Source organism: Numenius arquata, chromosome 5 (assembly GCF_964106895.1).
Source record: "Numenius arquata chromosome 5, bNumArq3.hap1.1, whole genome shotgun sequence".
In the NCBI taxonomy this organism is placed as follows: Eukaryota; Metazoa; Chordata; class Aves; order Charadriiformes; family Scolopacidae; genus Numenius; species Numenius arquata.
The window spans coordinates 63,888,045-63,908,459 of record NC_133580.1 but is presented as its reverse complement, the minus strand read 5'-3'; the positions used below and the strand labels follow the sequence as shown (position 1 = coordinate 63,908,459).

Here is a 20,415-nt window from a genome sequence, read left to right as displayed (position 1 = left end):
AACCTTTATGGTTGAGCAACTAACAGCCTCTGCAGAGAAAATACTAAATCAGTCTGACTATAATTTGTACATCACACTCCAGAGAGAAATTTACCTAGTGCACAGATATTCAAAGGCTTCTACTTTAGGCCTATTATTTTATAGGCAATGTCAGAAAACTAATTTTTTTTTTTACAGATCTATAATTTTTATTCAGTTTAAATTTAGTTTGGTCAGTTGTAGCTACTTTTGAAGTGGTTCTGCTCCATTTTGAAAAGCTCCTTTTTCTAGAAAAAGTATAGGTAAAAATCAATAAATCTTAAGATGAAGTCAATTATAACTAAGAGACAAATTATTTCTGTGCTACCAAAGATTGGAGTTTGCTTACTTGCTTTTGATGCCTTGGATGTTTTCTGAACCTTGTGTTTTTCCTTCTTATTTTGTCTGTAAGTCTGAAATTGGTCTGTTTTTTCTTGCTGATGCTGTTATGCCTTATGTTTGGTTTGTATTAACTATTAATTAGGTTTTTAATAAGCTCCTTCATTAATCTTTTTTATATATTCTTCTTCCTGCATACACTTCTGAAATCAGAAAGGATGTTGAAATAAAGGTGTACTTTGCTCTGAATAGATATGGCTCGCAGAATGAATTCTATACTTACCATTTCTACAAATAAGACTTACTATTTAGGTTGAAACCTTTTTCTCTTTGAGTAGAAACGAAAGTAGTTTCCAAGACTGTAGAATGAGTGATTTTAGTGGTTCAGTTAAATTTTACTAGTTTTGTAGGCATTCCAAGCTGTATATTATTACGCTATTTACCAAACTTGTGGTCTTGCAAATGTGTACTCTGGTTTTCTGTTAGTGTTGAACTTTCCTTAATGCAAGGATTCCTTGAAATACACGTAGATTTCTGAAGGGTACCCGGGCTTCCTTGAATTGTATATCTGTTTTTAAAAAAATAATCTGTGTTTCATTTGTTCTGTCATCTAGGTTATCCCAGCTGTATCCAGCGGGCAATTTTCCTTCTTTCCTTCCTGTGAGGTAGCTTAATCTATTTGACTTGAGAACTGTATTTTCACAAGAGAAATTTTCCTCTTAGATGACACTCCAGTGGATGTTACAGGTATTATAGGCACGTACAACAGCAAATCCTCGCTATACTTTTAAGTACCTTTTTTCTCATATTTTCCACCGTTCCTGTGATCTGTCTTCACCTGGTATTAGCTGTGTAGTGTACTGTGTTGATCACCCTTTTGCAATTGACATATAAATTAATCTCTTGGATGATGCCTAGGGTAAACGTGTAGTTTAATGCTTGTTGCTTGTGGAGCAGCAGGTACCAGGGATGACTTGAGATGAGCTGCAGAAATACATGGTTTTCCTGTAAGGGGAGGAGAAGGAATGGGTTCTCTTCCTTTTAGCACCAGAACTGTTACCTTGGTTGATTTAGATTGGTTTAGATTTCATCTAAACTTCAAGAAATTGAAAGATTTTCAAATAATTTGTTCAGCTGTCTTGATTCTACGTGTGCGTGAGACTGAGAGCGAGAAGTTGACTCAAAACTAGACCTTTGAGACAAAAACTTGCCTGTCCTATGTATGTCTAAGGCGCAGAAGCCTGGGGCAGTCTTTGAGACCTGGAGAAGAAAACGTAGCGTAATGTATGGTTGTGTCAAAATGATGCTGTTTTCATAGATTGGTATTTCTGTATTTTAGTTTTATCTTATTCATGATGTGTTTTGAAGTACTAATCCTTGTCATTAGATAATAAATTTTATGTATCGGAGGAAAGAGGGTTGTGTGTATGTGTTTGGTTTATGGCTATTATAAAGGATATCTGAAAGACATAGTAGACTGGAAAGAAATCTCCTAGTGGCAGTTATTAAATTGCAGAAGTAGTTACCCAGCCTGAAGATGTAACTGGTGTAAGCGAAGAAGTGCATGGACGTGTTGGATCTGCAGGATGCATTTGATAGAGGACCTGTCTGAAATTGAAGTGACTGTAGCAGAAGTTATGGAACAAACTGACAGAGTGAATAAATTTCCAGGACAAGATGATGTGTGCTGGAGAGTTTTTAGAAGAACTCGGGGATGAAAAAGTCAAATGAGTGTCTGAAGTCTTGCTTAGAATGAACTTGATTTTTGAGGACTGGAAGGGTGGTAAATGCTGATTTCTCTTTATTTTTTTTTTTTTATCAGTACATTAGGAGTTCAGGGGAACTACATGATTCCAAGTCTGATGTTTGTGTTGAACAAATCAGTAGAATTTATAATAAATATATTGGATACCTGGATAGAGAGATGTACTCTGGAAAATTTACATCTCCTGTAACGGGAAGCTCTTCCCCACAAACCTTTGGAGTTCTTCAGAATTGGCAAAATGTTTGCAAGGATGATCCAGTGGATGTAGTGAGACATAAATGCTTTTCCAAAAGGCATCTCTTGGTCCCTCGCCAAAGGATTATTTATGAAAATAGTATGTCAGCCTAAAATGGAAAATCATTGTATGAACAAGTAACTTGCTGAAGGCTAAGAAGTGGATGTGGAAGTAAATGATTAGCCTTCTCACTTGAGTGGAGTCTGAAGGACCCATAATCCACAACACATTTCTTAATGACCTGTAAAACAGTGTTAGTACGGGTTTGACAGAGTTTGGCGAGTTGCTTGATGTAATAAGGTTGAGTGTAAAGTGAAGAATTTTGGAGGAAGTTTATGAAACTAATAATTGGGCAATAAAATGGCAGAAGCAGCACATTGTAGAAAAATGAAAACTGTGCTGGAGAAGACAACCGTTCTGTCTTCATTTATAAGATTATGGGCACTGAGCTGAGCAGGAATCTTCAATTCTTAGTACAAGTGGTAAAGACAGATCATGTGTTAGGATTTGCTAGGAAAACAGGAAACAAACCAGAAGATCGTTATCCTATTACGTAGATTTGTGACTTGTCTGTGTGTTGAGTACTGGTTTTATCTCAGAATTTTTTGGGTGTAATAAAGCTGGAGATTATTAAGGTGGCACAAAATGGCTTTTGTGTGAAGAGTAAGTAAAATATGAATCTTCGCTCTGGCAGGACACCATCCAGGTTTCTGTGTAATTACACGTGGTAAGAGAGAGGGTGGGTGGGGATTGATTACTGCTTGTTTCAGTGTAAGAAGTGGGGACCATCAAATGAAGCTGCAGGAGCTGCATTCAAAACCGACAACGTGAGACATTCTTTATGGAACAGAGCTTTGTCCTGCAAAACCTTTTGTAAGGCAAGGCGTGTGCGGATGCCAAAATTTGATGTGATTCAAAAGAAAAATAAGCTTTTTCTTGTGACAGAGAAATATGTAGCTGTATGGGAAGCAGGTCATCCTAAGTAAGGAAGCACCCAGCTATACGAGGGGTTTCCTAATTTGAGGAAAACTTGTATCTGCAGACAGCTGGGGTTGGGGAATAGGGTCCTTGGCTAGATGGGCCTGATCCGGTTATTTGTGTGAAAGAGGGAATTTGCGGTTGTGTATCCCTTTAAGAGAAGAAAGGATAGATAGAAGGGAAATAGTGTTTGCTGAGTTTATTTGCAGATGTCTTAAAAAGATTGCGTTGAGGAGAAGGCTGAAAGTGGGAAGGGTGGCACAGCATTGGGGGGCCAACGTGTGCGAGTGGATGAGGGTGACAGCAAAGGCAATGGGGAACAGGTGATTTGCTGTGTGATTTTGAAAATCAACATTGTTCTTCCATGTGTAGATTGGTTGGTTAATACTTCATTTTCTATTATGCCAATTCTGGTGTCTTATGGTGATAATCCTATATGGGTTTCCTGTGTTATTTATGTAAGCTTGCATGGTACATAGGGCACATGACATAGAAAATCCTCTCTTTCTCCTTCATAATATTAAAGCAGTGCTCTTATATACACCCCAGACAATGAGCCAGGTATTGTAGTTTGATATAAAGGCCGTTAAACAAAAAGATTTACACCAGAAGTGTAAGCTGCAGTAAATAATTTTGTTACCAAACTTATATTGTTCTTCCCTGTTTTTGTTTACAGGATTCTGAGTAACAATAAAATCACAGAGTTGAAGAACGGTTCCTTCTCTGGATTACACCTTCTTGAAAGATTGTAAGCACTTCTTAAAAAGCTATTTTCTCTTAAAAAATTAAGTGTTATGCTGTTTATGTTTCATTAGTAGTTCTGAGAACAAAATGTCTTATTTAAGAGATGTGTTCTTAGTTTATTTTGATGGTTTTTATGTGATTGAAGAGTTAACACAATTAAGCGTTCTCTTCGTGGATATCTGTATCGTGTGTCAGCATAAAGGGGTGATCTCACCTGCGGGGGCGATTAGGGCAGTTTCAGTGGGAAGTTCACTGGAATGCTGTGACGACAGGATTTGCTTTGTTGGTGGTAGTCTCATAATATGAAAACTTATGTTGTAAAGAAAATTGTTTCTTTAATTTCTTTTTTTATGAAGTGTCAAACCCCTTTATTAAACCATTGTAAAGTATATTTGTAGGGGAAACAGATGTATTAGAGTCTCTAAAAGAGGCTAGATTTATTGTAAGCTTGTTATTGTCGTTTATTTTAACAGTTTTGCTGCTCACTTTACAACTTTGGTATATACCCAGTGCATGGAGGGAGGGAAATGGGAGTGAATCTGGTGGGAATGACTTCTTGGACACCTTTTGCTTCCTGTTTTCACTTTCCCTTTCAGATGATATATCACCTATGGGATAAGAAGCAGGGTTGTAGCTTCTGTTACAGTCAGCTTTTTTCCAGCTGGTAGAAGGTCAGGATTGGCAGGTTGATCTACCTGGGAGCAAGCAGAAACTTTAGAGATAAGGATTTTTCTAGGCCATTTGACTGGGAAAGTAGCCAGTTCCATAATCAGCTCGCAACATCTAGGATGAGTTCCAAACGACTTTTGGCTTCAGGGGATTAAAAGTATTTTATTCTTCCTCTAAAACCTGAAGGCTGCAATCCCGGTCACCTGGCCTAAATAAAATCAAATACTTTCACCATTCTGTCCCCCCACATGCCAGAAGAAAGATTTGTCTTCTGCACCGGTAGATGAGCTTTATTGTGGAAATTAGTTATGGTGCCAAAGAAGCAAGGTTATCAGCAGTGATGGCATTCTAGATCTTTACGCGTTATTTTGGCATCCTTGCTTAGGTAATAAAGGCATCTGCTGACAGTTGTTATTTGTTGTAGCTCATTACAGTTTTCAGACAGGAAATACTTGAAACTCTAATTAGTTTGAGATAATCGTTTACAGTTGCTTTATGAATCCAAATCTTAATTTTCTTTAAAATCATAAGAACCCAGCTTTCCTCCATTTAACTCCTGTCATTTATAAGGATTTTTTAGGTTATTTTAATATCTTCTTCCATGAAAAGGAAAAGAAAGCAGTAAGGCATCGCATTTTGAGCATTTAAAGTGATCTGGGGTAGCAGTGTTTTAGATGGTATGGTGGTCTCATCTGAAGGAGATAACACACTTTATGTGCACTGGTGTAGGATTTAATATGTCAAAAAATTATTATTAATGGCCAAATGCTTCATCATAAAGAAGGAAGGGATAACTACCATGATACGCTAGTTGTTAATAACCATCTCTTTTCTTTTTGCATGTCTGTGTGCAAGACTTATAAAAAAAAAAAAAAATCTGTTTAACCACAGTAAAAGTAAACTTTTTCGTCTTTAAATGTTCTTCTGACCTTGGACAGAAGCTACTCTTGTAATAAAAATAATTTTTCGAACTTCAACAGTGAAGAGTAAAAGGAAAAAAATTTGAAGCCCATGGTAACTATTTTAAACCTTAACATTATGTTCAGCAGTTTCAAATTCTGTTCCCTAATGTTCACTGTGTTAACTTGCATGCCTTTAAAATTGCACTTTTCTGACAGTTTCTTGCTTATTTTTATTTTTTTCTTACTATTTGTACTATCCCTTGTTTTCATATGAGTGTTTTCTTTCTTTGTAGATACGCTCTTTCCCCCACTTTTAATTTAAGAGACGAAATGGAGAGAAAAATAATAAATTCAGTCAGCATTTAAATAGTTAATTCAGACAGTGGCATTGTCGCTTAACATTCCTGCTTACCAGGGGAGAGATTCTGTTTGCGTTTAATGCTTGTGTGTTCATTCCTTGTAATGTTATACCTCTTGGCAAATATTTTTACCATTTCTCCTTAATAATTTTTGGATAGTGTTTAGATGTATAGATACATTTAACCAAAGCCTAAAAAAAAAAAAAAAAAAAAGAGTAAAAAAAAAAAAAACCCAACCAAACAAAAAAGTGAAAAATCAAACTAATGTCAGGAGCATGTACCTGCATAATCATTTTTAATTGCATTTTAATGAATATTTGGAATCCTGAAATACAGATTCACAACTTTAGTGTGTTAACAGATGAATTATAAATTTGTTTTTACCTGTTTAGTTCTTGGACATCTTAACAGAAACCATTTACAAATATGTAATTTTCATTATTTTTTCAGTTCTTGGGCATATGGTATCTGCAGCTGGCAAATTGTTGCCCTTTAGGTTATCATTTTGTTCAAACATGTTACCTCTTGACCTCATCTCCATCTGACAATTCTTCACTGTTACTGTTCAAATGGAAAGATTGTTTTATTTGTTACTCGTACGTCCCAAAAATGTGGGGAAGTACATTTAAAATGCTGGCCTCATGGGAATTTCAAATCTGTTTAATAACTTTGTGCACGTGTTAATTTATGAAAATTTAAATTTTGGTAAGGCATTATTTTGTAAACAGGGTGATAAGATTACCAAAACAGGAGTTTGAAAACAGGAGATTGAAATGTTTGTTAATTCCGGTAGAAAATGCCTACATCTCCTCTTATAGGAAAAAAATCATGCAAATAATAGCTGAATCACAGTAAGCAGGTCAAAGATTTTTACTGCCATCAGTGATAATTAAAGACGTTAAATATTTTAATCTCCACTGACTTTGTTAATGCTGTGTTTTGCTATGAATTTTCTACAGTTTAAATGTTGAAGTGACTTCTTTGATTAGTTTGTCACAAGTAATTTGTGACAGATAATTTTTGATCTAGTAGATACTTGACTTTATATAGCACTAGTCAACATCCAGCTACTTAGAAGCAAACTGCTGTCTTCTGTCTACTGCCTGTTGATTTTTGTGAGGATAAGGAAGATGACTTTATGTATTTATGAAGTACTATTTTTTCATTGTACATGAGGGAGAAGAGGAGGAAGAGACAGGCATGGAATTCAGTGAGACATTTAGATAGCAAAAGAAGGGTTTGATATTTATTGAACTGTAAATAACGACAAGGGTTTACCAATGTATTTTTAGGATATACTAATATGCCTTTGAAAAGGAAAATACGCAGTGTGAAGGGAGTGTTATTTGTAGATAGGTGCTGTAAAAATGGGAGAAAAAAAAATGAGACTATACAGATATATGGATGCCTTAAATAAAAATAGGAGCATCTAATATGTTTTCAGGCAGTAACAATTTCTGGTTTTAATTCTTGTTATAGTGCAGCAGAGCATGGTGAAAAGATGGACCTGAATTCTCCTAGTGGTGGACCTGAGCTCTTTTAACTTTTTTTTTTTTTTTTTCAGTCTTTAAAAGTGATTGGAAAGTTTCAGAGTTTCTTGTTTGAATATTACTGAGTAGAGAAACGGGTTTATGAGTATTCAGGAACTTATTTTTCACTTTAATTTTAGTTCTGGTTTTGGTTCTGGAAGCTCCATCTCTACGTTAGCTGTGGCCCTTTCAGGAGAAGACTGAGTGTGTTAGGCTAACAAAGTATTTATTTTCCTCATGCTCACCTGCTTCTTGGGTAATTTCTGAGATACGAGTGGTGAGGGAGGGGAAATGTGCTTCTAGTCTCTGCTGAAAAAAATCTGTGCTGTGAAAGCGAATGCTTTGGAGTATTCTGAGCTGTTGGAAATACAGAAATTATTTGAAGGAAACAAAGATTTTTCCGGTCTAGGCTCTAGCTTTTGTTTAGTTTGCAGAAGTGTGGTAGTCTCAAGCATTTTTTTTATTTTTGTTTTGAACTTTTTTGCGTTACATCTTCAAGAAATTTTGACTGTTGTAGTTCATCAGTGCATGTCCCAGGTGATATGATGGAGTGAGCCAAAGAAAGTGATCGAAGCTGCTGTTGATTTCTTTAGATGCGAGGGGATATCAAAAGCATAAGTAAGAACTTTTCGAAAAGTCAAGAGATGACTTTTAGTAACTTTAGTTTCCATTTGGAAAATGTCTGAGTGTCAGCACTGTCTGTTGTCTCCTCTTCCATGGTTCCTTATGAACCTGAACTCTTCAGTTGATTTCTGTCCATGCATGACTCTAATATAGAGAAGTCAGTGACAGATTTGAGCCAGTTTTCCTTGCTTAGAGAGAGTTACTTGAACCTGGTGAAACAGCTCCAGCAGCATTTGATCCTCATGTACAATTTGAATATATTGACCTGAAAGCAGAATTCTACATCTGAGACCTGCATGCAATAAAATATTGGGCTTTCAGTTATCAACAGTTTTGGTAGTACCCTAAATATTTGGTACACTGATGGTGAAAAATTAAAATAAGTATAGCCTGCTATATTTTAGGGAGAAAGCCTGTGTATGTGTAGGGTAGAATTTAAATCATAGGCACTGAATGATGAGGAAACGTAAATTATTTAATCAGTCATAAGCATTTATTGGATCTGCCTGCATAAAATCTACACCCCATCGAGCTGTGGGAGGCACAGGCTGACTTTCTGTAATGTTTAACCTATTTTTGTAATTTCTTTGTCGTCTTTCCACGTTATCTTTTTGAAAAGGCATTTCATATAGTATAAGTCCATGGTAGCTAACATGTTTTTTGTCCAATATTAATTTTCAAGTTCTGTTGAGGAAGAAAAGACGGTTTATCCAATGGTAGTTCAGAGAGCAAAATAACATATATGTGTCAGTATGTGTGTATAGATATATATGCATCATTTGTTTGTGGCTGCAGGATGCTTTAGTAATAATTAAAACAATCTTCGTTGTGCTGAGACAGAAAGCAATGCTATAAGTAACAGGTATTTGTACACAAGTAATTTTTCAGTATGTATATGTGCCCTTTTAAGTCATAGACAACTGGCCACTGAAACATTGCATTATAAATTCTAATGAAATGATTTTGTTTTTTACATGGCAAACCAGTTACATTTAAATATTCTTTCATTAACATGTTTTTCTTATCTAAACAAGATAATGTTACGTGTGCTTGTCAGGCTTTTAAAAATACTTCTCCTTGTTGGTAAGTTGCATCCTCAGTTGGTAAGGGACATCCTCATCTGCAGTGTTACTTAGATTTAAGAGAAAATTATTGTTATTTTTTTAATAGGTTCTCATTCTAAGATATCTCTGTTGCTTGGCTTGTGGGTTTTTTTAGCAGTATTTTTAATTGCTAGATGAAGGATATAGTTACTGTAAGATAAAGGATGTACCAATAAGCTAGAGCTTGTGGAAACTGTAATATTACCCTGACTGAAATCCTCTTCTAATGGATTTCTTTTGGACAGATTTTCTTTTATTTGGGTAAATAAATATCTATAACTCTATCCTGTTAGTTGAGCTCTGCCAAACAAAAATGATTAAAATCAGCGGCTGAGTAAATGCCTGTTGCCGAAAATCAGTTGTTTGTATAAATGGATTTATAAGTGTCAAAACCAACAAAAACTTTTAAGCCAAACACGACTTTCTAATGAGATTGTCTCCCCTACTTCCTTTTTATGTGAGAATCCATAAAGTTGAGATAAGAGAAGTGTATATATGTCATAGTTTTATTGAAAATTAATTTACTATACTGCAAGGTAAATTGAAAGTATTTAAAGTATTTCAGGTATTTAAAATGTTTATTAGGTATGACATTGAGTTGTGATCCGTGTGCATAACAGTGTCTGTCGTACTGTGATTTGTTAATCTGGCTGCAGGAAATGTTATTGTGAAATCTTGGGATGAATTTATGTTTTCACTCATGCATATCTGTGTGATGGTACGTGTAATCCTCTGGTATTGTTCTCTTTCAGGCAGAATTATTAATGTTGTGGTAGATTTAGGAGATGTGTTTTTCTGCCCTTGCTTACTAAAACGTTGCTTTTAATTGAAATTACTAATTTTCTTTTCAAATGCAGAACATGCACATTTTACAAAGGAATGAGAAATTTTTCTTATAGTAATGCGTGCCTGCAAAGTTTCAGATAATAGTATAGTAAAAATCTTGGATGAATAAGGAGGTGGAAATAATTTTAGCATTCATGCAGTGATAAAGTTTGTTCAAAACTCTGTAGATGCTGGTAGATGCTTTCTGTGACCTTTCAAATTAAGCTGTATCTGCAAAATATCTTGATTCAGGAGTTAAAACTCATATATAACTTGTACAATTAATAAAGCAGTTTAATGATATAGCTACTTTACATTTCTCCTTGCAATCTCCTATTCTGGAAACTTAAGATTTAAAAATCTGTGCTTTGAGGTTTTTTTTCACTAGCTTTATTTGGGATTCTCAGCCAGGCCTTTGCTTTTGGTGGAAACTTCCCATGTTGTGTCTTTTGGTGTATTTTTAGGATCTTGTTTTGCTGCTTTTGGTTGATGTTGGGAACTACTAAAGCGTTTAAAACTGGGTAGGCTGAAGAAGACAGCACAGTGCTAAACAGTTTTGGACCGTGTAATGAACAGACGTTACACCGTGAGCAGCTGTAATCTACTGGGGCACTGTGGCAAAATATCTTTGACTCCGTACCCTCTCACGTCACAGGAACTGGTAGAATACTTAAAGGAATACACTATACTTGGTGTTTATATTCTTCTTTGTAGTTAAAATACAGATTTTTTTCAAATTTTGAAAGATGCTATGTTAGAGAAAGTAGAAATGTGTTGTATGGGTCTTTTGGGCAGCTTTCAAACAACTTGAGACAAGTGTGACTTCATGCATCTATATCTGTTTTAAAGGGTAGCTTGTGATAAATATAATGTCTTAATTTTTCTCCACAGGGACCTTAAGAACAACCTTATTAGTACTATAGATCCAGGAGCTTTTCTGGGGCTTTCATCTCTGAAAAGACTGTAAGTACTACATCTAGTTAGTCAGTTTAAACAAAACAAACAAAAAACCTCTGAGAGTAGAGTAAGTCTTAGATTCTGGAAATTTAGACAGCAGAGTTATTATATATTAAAAGTTGAATATGTAGATGCTGTCTAAATATACACACACACATAAAGTCTGCTTTCAGTCTTATGACTGAAGAACATCCACTGCCTGTGGCTTGGCAGTCTCACTTGTTCTTACTGACAGGCTCTTGTATTATTCCTCCCTTTTTGTATTTCAGTGGCTTGAAACATCACTGGGTGAACATTCATTCCCAGCTTTGATACCATCAAGTCTTGCTTTGTTAGATGTTAAACTCATGATTATTTTTTTTTTCCAAAGGTCATAGTGGAAAAGAGAGTCCCTTGCTATTAATACTACACTGAAGTTACAGCACTGTTAATACTGCTTTATTGAAGGTTGTGCCAACATTGCCATTAACACATTTTTGGGGGATTTATACCTTGGCTTTTTTTCCCCTTTTTTTTTTCCCTTTTTATTTTATTAAAACACTCTTCAAATTCTCGGAATATCTGAGACAGCTTTTAAGTCTTAGTGATTTTGCTTTCTGCTCCAAAGAATACAACTTTTCTTCTTAAACTTTTGTGGTATATATGTTCATTTGTCACAGATCAGATGATCTGGCTCACTTAAAAGGAAATTTTTTTGGTAATTGCACTTTTAAAAACATTAAAAATAAAGCTGAAGGACCAATTCTGGACCATTACTACTTGCAAACTTAATTTTTATTTCTTTAAGATTTTTTGGCAATTCGATTTAAGACCTATTTTATAAAATATAATATTTAAAGACTTCTGTAAGTTTAAATATAGAAGTGGTCCTATTTATGTGCAGTAAAGGCGCTAGTATAGGTCTCTGGCACATCAAAAAAAAAAAGTGATGTAGCGCATGTGATGAATATACTGTACAAATATGAAAATTTACTTTGTAGTGAGATAAGCCAAGCCTGTTCTAAGGGGTTTTACTGGTCAGACTGGGCTCATTTAACTATATATGGGCAAACCATTATTACTTTAGAAATGGGATAAGGACTCTATGCGCATGTGTATACACCCACATAGCGCTATTTGCGTTTTGTAGACTAAATGTATATATGATGCAATCTGTTACTCATGGATTTTATTTGAAATGCTTCTGTTTGCAGCCTGTATGTCACTTGCAAATAAAACAGTTTACTCTGATTTTTCCTATTTATAGAGACTTAACGAACAACAGAATAGGCTGCCTGAATGCAGATATATTTAGAGGACTCGTAAATCTTATTAGATTGTAAGTATAATTTTGTTGTATGTAATTTAATTTCTTAACTTTTAGTCTTATGTAAGTTAACTTTCTTTGTTTCAGTGGGAGTAGTTTTCTTTACGTGTGCGCTTTAAAGACGTGCAGCGTGGCTACTGTTGTGGTATGCTATTCAGTAGCAAGATTATAAAAAACCCAACCACACTACCCAGTGCTCCGTCTGCTTTGCAACCATTTTGCAGTTTCTTAGAAGGTATAGCGGGGGGAGAGGGTAGGGAAATAGCAGGCTGTACGAAATATTTCCCCTACAAAAATATTTCAGGGTTATATAGAATCTTTTAATATCCGTTCCTTCTACCACGGCATCAGTGTGGTTGGTGTTTTGCCTGGCTCTCTTGCATGTTTTGTAGTTCTTCATTTACTGGAAGAAAATAACATGTAAGTTTATGGAATGTTTCTTTGCACTGGTTGTCATCCTCTTGTGCATTTCTTTCATTGACACAGAGAAAGTGGGATGTAGAATATGTTAAAAAAATACATTCTGCTAGTTCAAACATGCTTCTTGCAGCATGTTAATGGCAACATATCAGTTCACTGTGAACACCAAAGTTAATTTTAAACTTCTTGAAATGTATGCTCAACATGTGCTAGTTGGTGCTTTAAATGAAAATAAAGTGTTTGCTTTCAGTCTTTGTTTCTGATCTTAAAATTCTTCAGCTAAAAAAGAAGCATTGGGGAAGAGTTTATTTTGGGATTTTTGCTAGGCTGTCAGACCTGATTTTTATTGTTACAGTCCTGTGAGCTATGACAGTGTGTCATAATGGTATCTTGTAGTTTTTAAAATAATGCTGTCTTGAGGAGAGATTTCCTGATTTCAAACGTCAGTTGCTTGAGCATCAAATCACGACACTTTTATTTCTTAGGAATCTTTCTGGAAATCTGTTTTCTACACTTACACAGGGAACATTCGATCATCTTGGTTCACTGAAGTCTCTGTAAGTACTTATTGCATCTAGTCTTAATTGGCGTGGTCACTTGTGTTCGTAACAAAAACCATTTTATATATACTTGCTTGTACTACAGTTTTGCATTTTTATTTTTAAACCTCATAACGGGTTTCTTTATCTGAACAAGTGCATGGGAAAGGTATTTGGGTGTTTATATAACTTCCTTCAAAAGATGATCGGTATTTGTTACGTAGTTCTGAGAGAACAAAGCTATATCCACATCCGGGCTTCTGAAAGTTTTATTCTGTATGCATCATTTATTACTTTTATATTAAATAAATAGTGTTTTCCACCTTTTTAACAAAGGGAACAAATACTTTTAAGGAAGATCTTACTCCTTGAAGAACAGTGTAGTTTTGTTGTACAAGACAGTGGGTACATCTCAACCTCAGGTTATTTTTCTCTCCTTTAATTTCATGACACTTGTAATATTGGGTAAGGAAGAAAGTAAATGAAAAAGATTATCAGTGCTACCCATTGTCATGACTACCAGGAAAAAATACAAGCTAGTTGCCTCATTGTGCTGGGACTTTCATAAAAGCTCTGACTTCTGGCTTTGACACCAAGTTAATTTCTTGTTTATAAAGACAAATGTTTCTTTCCCTCCTCCAGCTTATTTTAATTGTTCATAAGTTGTTTTTCCTGGTATTTTAATTGTGTATGTAAAGGTTGCTGTCCAAGCACATCACAGGTCTGTCAAGAGAACCTGGGTATAACTGTTGCCATTAAAAATGTGTGTGTCTGGGGGAATTTCTGTGAACAAAGACCAAAAGGAGTTTCACAGGAATGTTGTTTTAGTGTTTGAAGTGTTCTGCCTGCAATGTTGTGTTATCCTCTAGACGTTTGCAAAAATAAAAATAAAATATGTTTTCACTAGAGGTAAAAACCAGTGTAGACACAGTGATATGTTTTGATACATTTTTAACTGTTTTTAAACAGATAAAATATTTATGTTCTCTTTTAATTTAGCTGACTACAACAGACACCTATGGGGGCATTTGGTATGTCTTTTTAGTAGAAAGTATTAAATTATACAGAGAAGACTATGAATCCATGAAAAGCCTTATGGGGCTTTCATATAAAGCAAAATAAAACTATCATTAAAATTGTGTGAATAGCGGTTCTGAAAAGAGAAATAGGTGAGAGGCTATTTTTATGTTTCTGTTGATTTTAGTGTTAAAGCATTTGACTGCTAAAATGAAGCAATGAAGCGTGTTCTTAAGTTATGGTGGTACATATTCAAGCAATTCCTTGTTAATTCTCACTAAAATAACATAAAGTTCCTCTGTGAAAGAAAGCACTAGAAACTTCTTAATGCATTAGATGTTCCTCATATTTATGGAGAGGATTCCTTTTTTTCTGGGGAGTTTGTACTTTCGTTCTCAGGCCACAGCTGGCAGAGTATTGGAGCATCTTCCAGTATGTAGTGGCAGGAAAATCCGGTGTATTCTGGGGTTTGGCTGCTTGTTGACTGTGACAAGGAGAGGTGTTGTACAGCTGTTGATGTCCAGCTTTCAGACCTTGGAGTGTTGCTTTTTTGTCACTCTGAACATCTATTTTGTATTTCAGAGAATTTCAGACTGATTATCTTCTTTGCGATTGCAACATATTGTGGATGCATCAGTGGTTAAAAGAAAGAAATATAACTGTACGTGAAACTAAATGTGCTTATCCCAAGTCACTTCAGTCACAAACGGTGACTGGTGTTAAGCAGGAGCTTCTGACCTGTGGTAAGTAATCCTGGTGACTGACAGAATCATAGAATTGTCCAGGTTGGAAGGGACCTTGAAGATCATTTAGTCCAACCATCAACTGAACTCTGATAAAAAAACCCCATCACCAAACCATGTCACTAAGCACTATGTCAACCCCTCTTTTAAATAGCTTCAGGGGTGGTGCCTCAACCACTTCCCTGGGAAGCCCATTCCAATGCTTGATAACCCTTTCAGTGTAAAATTTTTCCTAATATCCAACCTGAACCTCCTCTGGTGCAGCTTGAGGCCGTTTCTTCTTGTCCTATCACCTGTGACTTGGGAGAAGAGACCGACACCACCCCCCCCCCCCGCCTCTCTACACCCTCCTTTCAGGGAGTTGTAGAGAGCGAGAAGGTCCCCCCTCAGCCTCCTTTTCTCCAGGCTGAACAACCCCAGCTCCCTCAGCCGCTCCTCATAAGACTTGTTCTCCAGACCCCTCACCAGCTCCGTTGCCCTTCTCTGGACCCGCTCCAGCACCTCAATGTCTGTTTTTGTGGTAAGGGGCCCAAAACTGGACACAGTACTCGAGGTGGGGCCTCACCAGTGCCAAGATACTTCTTTTCCATATTCTGTTAATATTAATGAGCAGGCTTTTTTCCTTTGTTTTGTTTCCCTAAAGTTCAGCACTTACATGACAGTGGTAAATAGGGTTTCTTTTCCAGAGGCTGATCTTTAGTTGTGACTGTGTTGTTTGCTTTTGGAAATAAATAATAAATTGGTGATCGTGGATGTTAGTCTGTAGAAACTAGGGATGAGTAGCACTCTGAAGATAAAATCCTTTTTTCTGCTAACCCATGTTTTTCAGGCATTTTTACCTGAGCTTCACAAGAAGAATCAGAAAGTGATTTTTTTTTTTTTCAAGGTCTAGCTATCTGACTTCAGATGTGCAAATTATCCTAAGCCCAAATTTCTAAAGTTAAAAGGTCTTCATTTTATGACTTACTTTCCTATAAGATTCCTAAGATTCTGTTGTTCATTATCCGCCTTGGTGTGATGATCAACTTGCTTAACTTCTTTATTGTATCATAGTTATTCCATCTGTCAAAACAATAAAACATACATATTCGTGATTTTGAAATATTAATAGTGAGAAATTGTGAAGAAATAAAATGCTTAAATATATTTTTCATTCAAGTTTATATTTTTCACAGATTTTGGGTGTGGGCTAGCAAAAGATTTTTGAAGTGTATTACATTAAATACGTACATATTTTGGAAAAGAATATGAGGATAATCTGTGTTTTTCAATATCCGATGCATCAAATATTGTTTTTATATAAATCTTGCAAGGTGCAGCTTAGAAGGAGGTTATATCAGTAATTGATACTCAGTGTATTTTTCTCCTCTTTTGAAAATTAGGTACATAACAGATTCTTGCTGTTAATTGTGATTTTATTTCTTGAATTCTAGAACCACCGCTTGAATTACCATCTTTCTATATGACTCCGTCTCACCGTCAGGTTGTCTTTGAAGGAGATAGTCTACCCTTCCAGTGTATGGCTTCGTACATTGATCAAGACATGCAAGTCTTGTGGTATCAGGATGGAAAAATAGTGGAAACTGATGAGTCCCAGGGTATTTTTGTTGAAAAAAACATGATTCATAACTGCTCACTGATTGCCAGGTGAATCTATAAAGAGCAAATGTTTCCCACTCCTTATTTTCTGCTCTGATTTAGTGGCTGTTTCTGTAAATAGTAAGGACCTCTCATGTGCTTACTGAGTGAACCTATGTAGACAGACACTTCCCAAGTACAGAAGTAGTCTGTAACTTCACCTATCTCTTAAAATACCTGGGTTTGGTTACTGTTGCTGATGATCAAGTTTGAGGAAGGTGGTTTAGAGATTGGCTTAGTCAAACCCAGCTGCTTAAAACAGGGTTAGATATAGCAGGTTGCCCAGGACTGTTGCAGTTGGGTTTTAATTATCTCCAAGCATTACCCAATGCAGTTCCTGTAAAATATGTTTGTGGTAGGATACATTTGTTCTCTTGGAACATGAAAATTATGAAAGCAAGGCATTTAAGTGAACTGCTCATTGATTCTTTCCTCTTCCTTTTGAGCACACCACAGTTGATAGTATTGAAGTTCTCCAGCAGAGATCTATAAGTATAATTTATTCAGCCTGCAGCAGATTTTGACTCATTCAGCATCTGTAGAGTTGTTACATATTCTGTAATTGTATTAGTAAATTAGGGCTTCTAACTTTATCACAAATCACGCATTTGGGAAGTTATTTTAGTTTGGCCTTTCTGGAATAACTATAAAAATTTTGTGTTGAAGAGCAATGATAACACTTGGGGAACTTTGGCTTCTCATCTCTTCTTTCTGAAGTCAAGGAACTTTTTCCCATGGCTGTTCTTTTTCTTTCCTACTTTGGCAGAATTGAGAGCTAGAATAGTAAATATTTCTCTGTTAGTTACAGTACATTGATTCATAGACAGCTCTGGTTTTGTGAGATCACTCACAGTTGTCTGTAATTGATTGTTCCTCCCGTTGTCTTTCTGTACTTTATTCATCTTTTGGCAAAAGCTTATATAAATTTTTGTTGCAAGACTGTTGCCTTTTATTTGTTTATTTTATCTTCCCAGTGCGCTGACAATCTCAAACATTCAGGCTGGCTCCACGGGAAACTGGGGTTGCCACGTACAAACCAGACGTGGGAATAACACGAGGACAGTAGACATTGTGGTGTTGGAAAGCTCTGCGCAGTACTGCCCTCCAGAGAGGGTTGTCAACAATAAAGGGGATTTCAGGTTGGTAACTTCAGTTTTTTTGTTCCAGAAAAAAGAAAGGTCCACTTAATTTTGTTTTAAACTAAGATACTATGCTTTAAAGGCACGTATGTGGGTGTTCGTTTGTAAGTGGCAATAGATTTTTAACTGTTCTAAGTTAGTATGTGTTCAAAGAAGGGCACACAGCTATACCATGAAATGGTAAACTTTGAGCCTGTTAACTCACATCTTTGGAATAGATGGAAAGTAAGTGATGATATTTGAAAGATATAAATGAAATTATTGGAATAGAGTGAAACTTTTGAAATGATTGTAAGTTAAAGTTGAACTGCATACTGAGGGGGGGTTCCACCAGGTTTTTAAAAGCCTCCTGCTCCCGTATGACAAAATCACTACATAAGAAACACATTATATAGTTTTTCTTTTGTGAGTATTAGAGTAAATATTATGAATGGTGCTTCCTTTTAATGATTCTTGGGACTGTAGTGGTAGCTCTGATATTCCATTGTGTTGGGTATTGCAGAGTGTTTTATCTTTTGTTCTTATCTCTTCACCTGTTTTCCCTTTTCTGATCTTTCTGCTGCTGGTCACTCTAACAACCCGTTACTCCTGGAGGTGCCAGCTGTAACAGATAGCTTCTGTATAGATTCTCTATATGTAAGGTAATTCCCTTTATAACTACTCTGTGTTGTACTGCCCTGCAGTAGCTCCTACTGAGAATTAGTGTATGTCATAGCATATGTTTTCACTGTGGTTTGTAGGGTTTCGTAATGTTGTAATAACTGCTTTTACCCACTTATTTATTTTCCCTTTTCTTATGCTGCTTGGCTGTGTTGATCTTCTGCTTGATCTTACATTTACATTTATAACATTTTCTTCTTTTCCCTGTGTACATTAGAGTTCTTTAAAGTCATCTTCTTTCTATACAGCTTAATCTAAGACCATAAATCTTTTATTTTAAGAAATGAAAGGTAAGTTAAAGCGTGTTGCTGGGACAAAGTTTTTTGGGGGAGAGAAGAGACAAGCTTTCAACTGCAGAAGGCCGCCTCCAGTTGTAGCAAAAATCCAGGTGAAGTCCTGGCTGAGATCATTTGTTCTGAGCTCATCTTTATGTTCATTAGTTGGACAGTTTGAGGAAAAAAGGTAGGTGTTGTCCGAGTATGAGGATCTGTTAGTAAGGGGTGTTGAGATCACTTGCTACACAGGGGCAATTTGGAACTACTGAAGAGCTTCACTTTGGCATTGTGAGGAATTATTTATATAAGAAACTTTGTGTGTATCCTCTTTTTACACTGTGGTGCTTTCAACTGCAGGGATGAGCATTACATTAGAAAATGAGAACTTCCTGCTTAAGATAAAAGGTTAAGAAAGTCAAACAGATGCATGCTGTATTCATCAAAGAACATGTCTATTTAAATCACTTATGCATTTTTTTTTTAATGATACAAGTGTGAATCGTTCTTCTTTGATTTGCCATTAGAGGAGAAAACAGATGGTAAAGGCTTATTTCAAAGTGTTTTCCATTAAATTAACCTGTGCTGTTCAGTGACTGTTCAGTGTAATAGGATTTCCCCCCTCTGGAATTCAGTAGAAAGAAATAAGATTTCAGGAAATGTTCAGCTTATCAAAAAGTTCACTATGTCTGGGTTTACTATAACAGACTTCCATTTGTAGTTTAGGTAGAGTAATAATAAAGAGTAATTTTTCACCTTTGAGACCATATGGAAATAAGGCTTTGACTAGTGAGAAAATGGTTCTGAGCAGATGGCTGTAAATGATCCTAGGTGAATTTGATTTTATAGTTTTTTAGTTGGAACTGGTTAGTCATTTTAGCTTGGAAGCCATTTCAAAACTGGCATCTAGATTTTTATCCTTTCAGACATGGGGTAGCAAAGGAGGATGTTTGCCTTCAGAGTCTTTGGCTCAGTAATAGTAGTTCAGCATGAGTTTATGAAGATTGGGCAAAAACTGTCTTCATCGTGGAATCTGGTTTTTTTTTATTTAGATATTCTTTTAAGTCTTGCTCATATAATATTCCTGAATATGTTGCTATCCATGATTAAATGGAAAATACAGTTTGCATGTTAAAAAGTAGCCCAACGCTTCTGCTTCAGTAAATCCTTCAACTGTTGTGTTTAGAATAATTTTATGCTGGTAGTTGATAGAATTCTTTCTTAAATATAAGAATTATCCTTTTGAAAACTGTTACTTGCTGGGTGTAATTAATCTTAAAACTAGTTATGCTGAATTTAGAGAACTACTAGGATGTAATAAGAAAAAAAACAGTAAACTACCTGTAAGCTAATGAAATTATAATATAAAAACTCATTGTGACTGAAAGTTATTGTTGGTTTAAAGAAATGAATGCTTTCAAAAAAGAATTAATATGCATGAAGGAGAGAATTCTTTTATAATCTCATGGTCTGCCTTTTTTTTCCTGAAATGAAATTGCAGTACTTAAATGTAAATGAACCATCTTTTTCCCCCACAGCTGTCTACTCTCATGTATATGTGATAAATTTTGAGCACCTAATTATAAACAGTGATGAAATAAGAGTGTTAATACAGTCCAAATTTGCACTTCTGC

At 35.7% G+C, this 20,415-nt stretch overlaps 1 protein-coding gene across 1 annotated transcript in view; it reads left to right on the top strand.

The window, feature by feature from the left end:
- ADGRA3 (adhesion G protein-coupled receptor A3) overlaps positions 1-20,415 on the top strand; it is a 56,916-nt gene that overhangs the window by 11,641 nt on the left and 24,860 nt on the right. Inside the window, exons 2-8 of the mRNA XM_074147276.1 lie at positions 4,012-4,083; positions 10,982-11,053; positions 12,294-12,365; positions 13,259-13,330; positions 14,912-15,072; positions 16,506-16,719; positions 17,685-17,849. Coding sequence (XP_074003377.1) covers positions 4,012-4,083; positions 10,982-11,053; positions 12,294-12,365; positions 13,259-13,330; positions 14,912-15,072; positions 16,506-16,719; positions 17,685-17,849 — 828 coding nt within the window. The remainder of the gene's footprint in view (positions 1-4,011; positions 4,084-10,981; positions 11,054-12,293; positions 12,366-13,258; positions 13,331-14,911; positions 15,073-16,505; positions 16,720-17,684; positions 17,850-20,415) is intronic.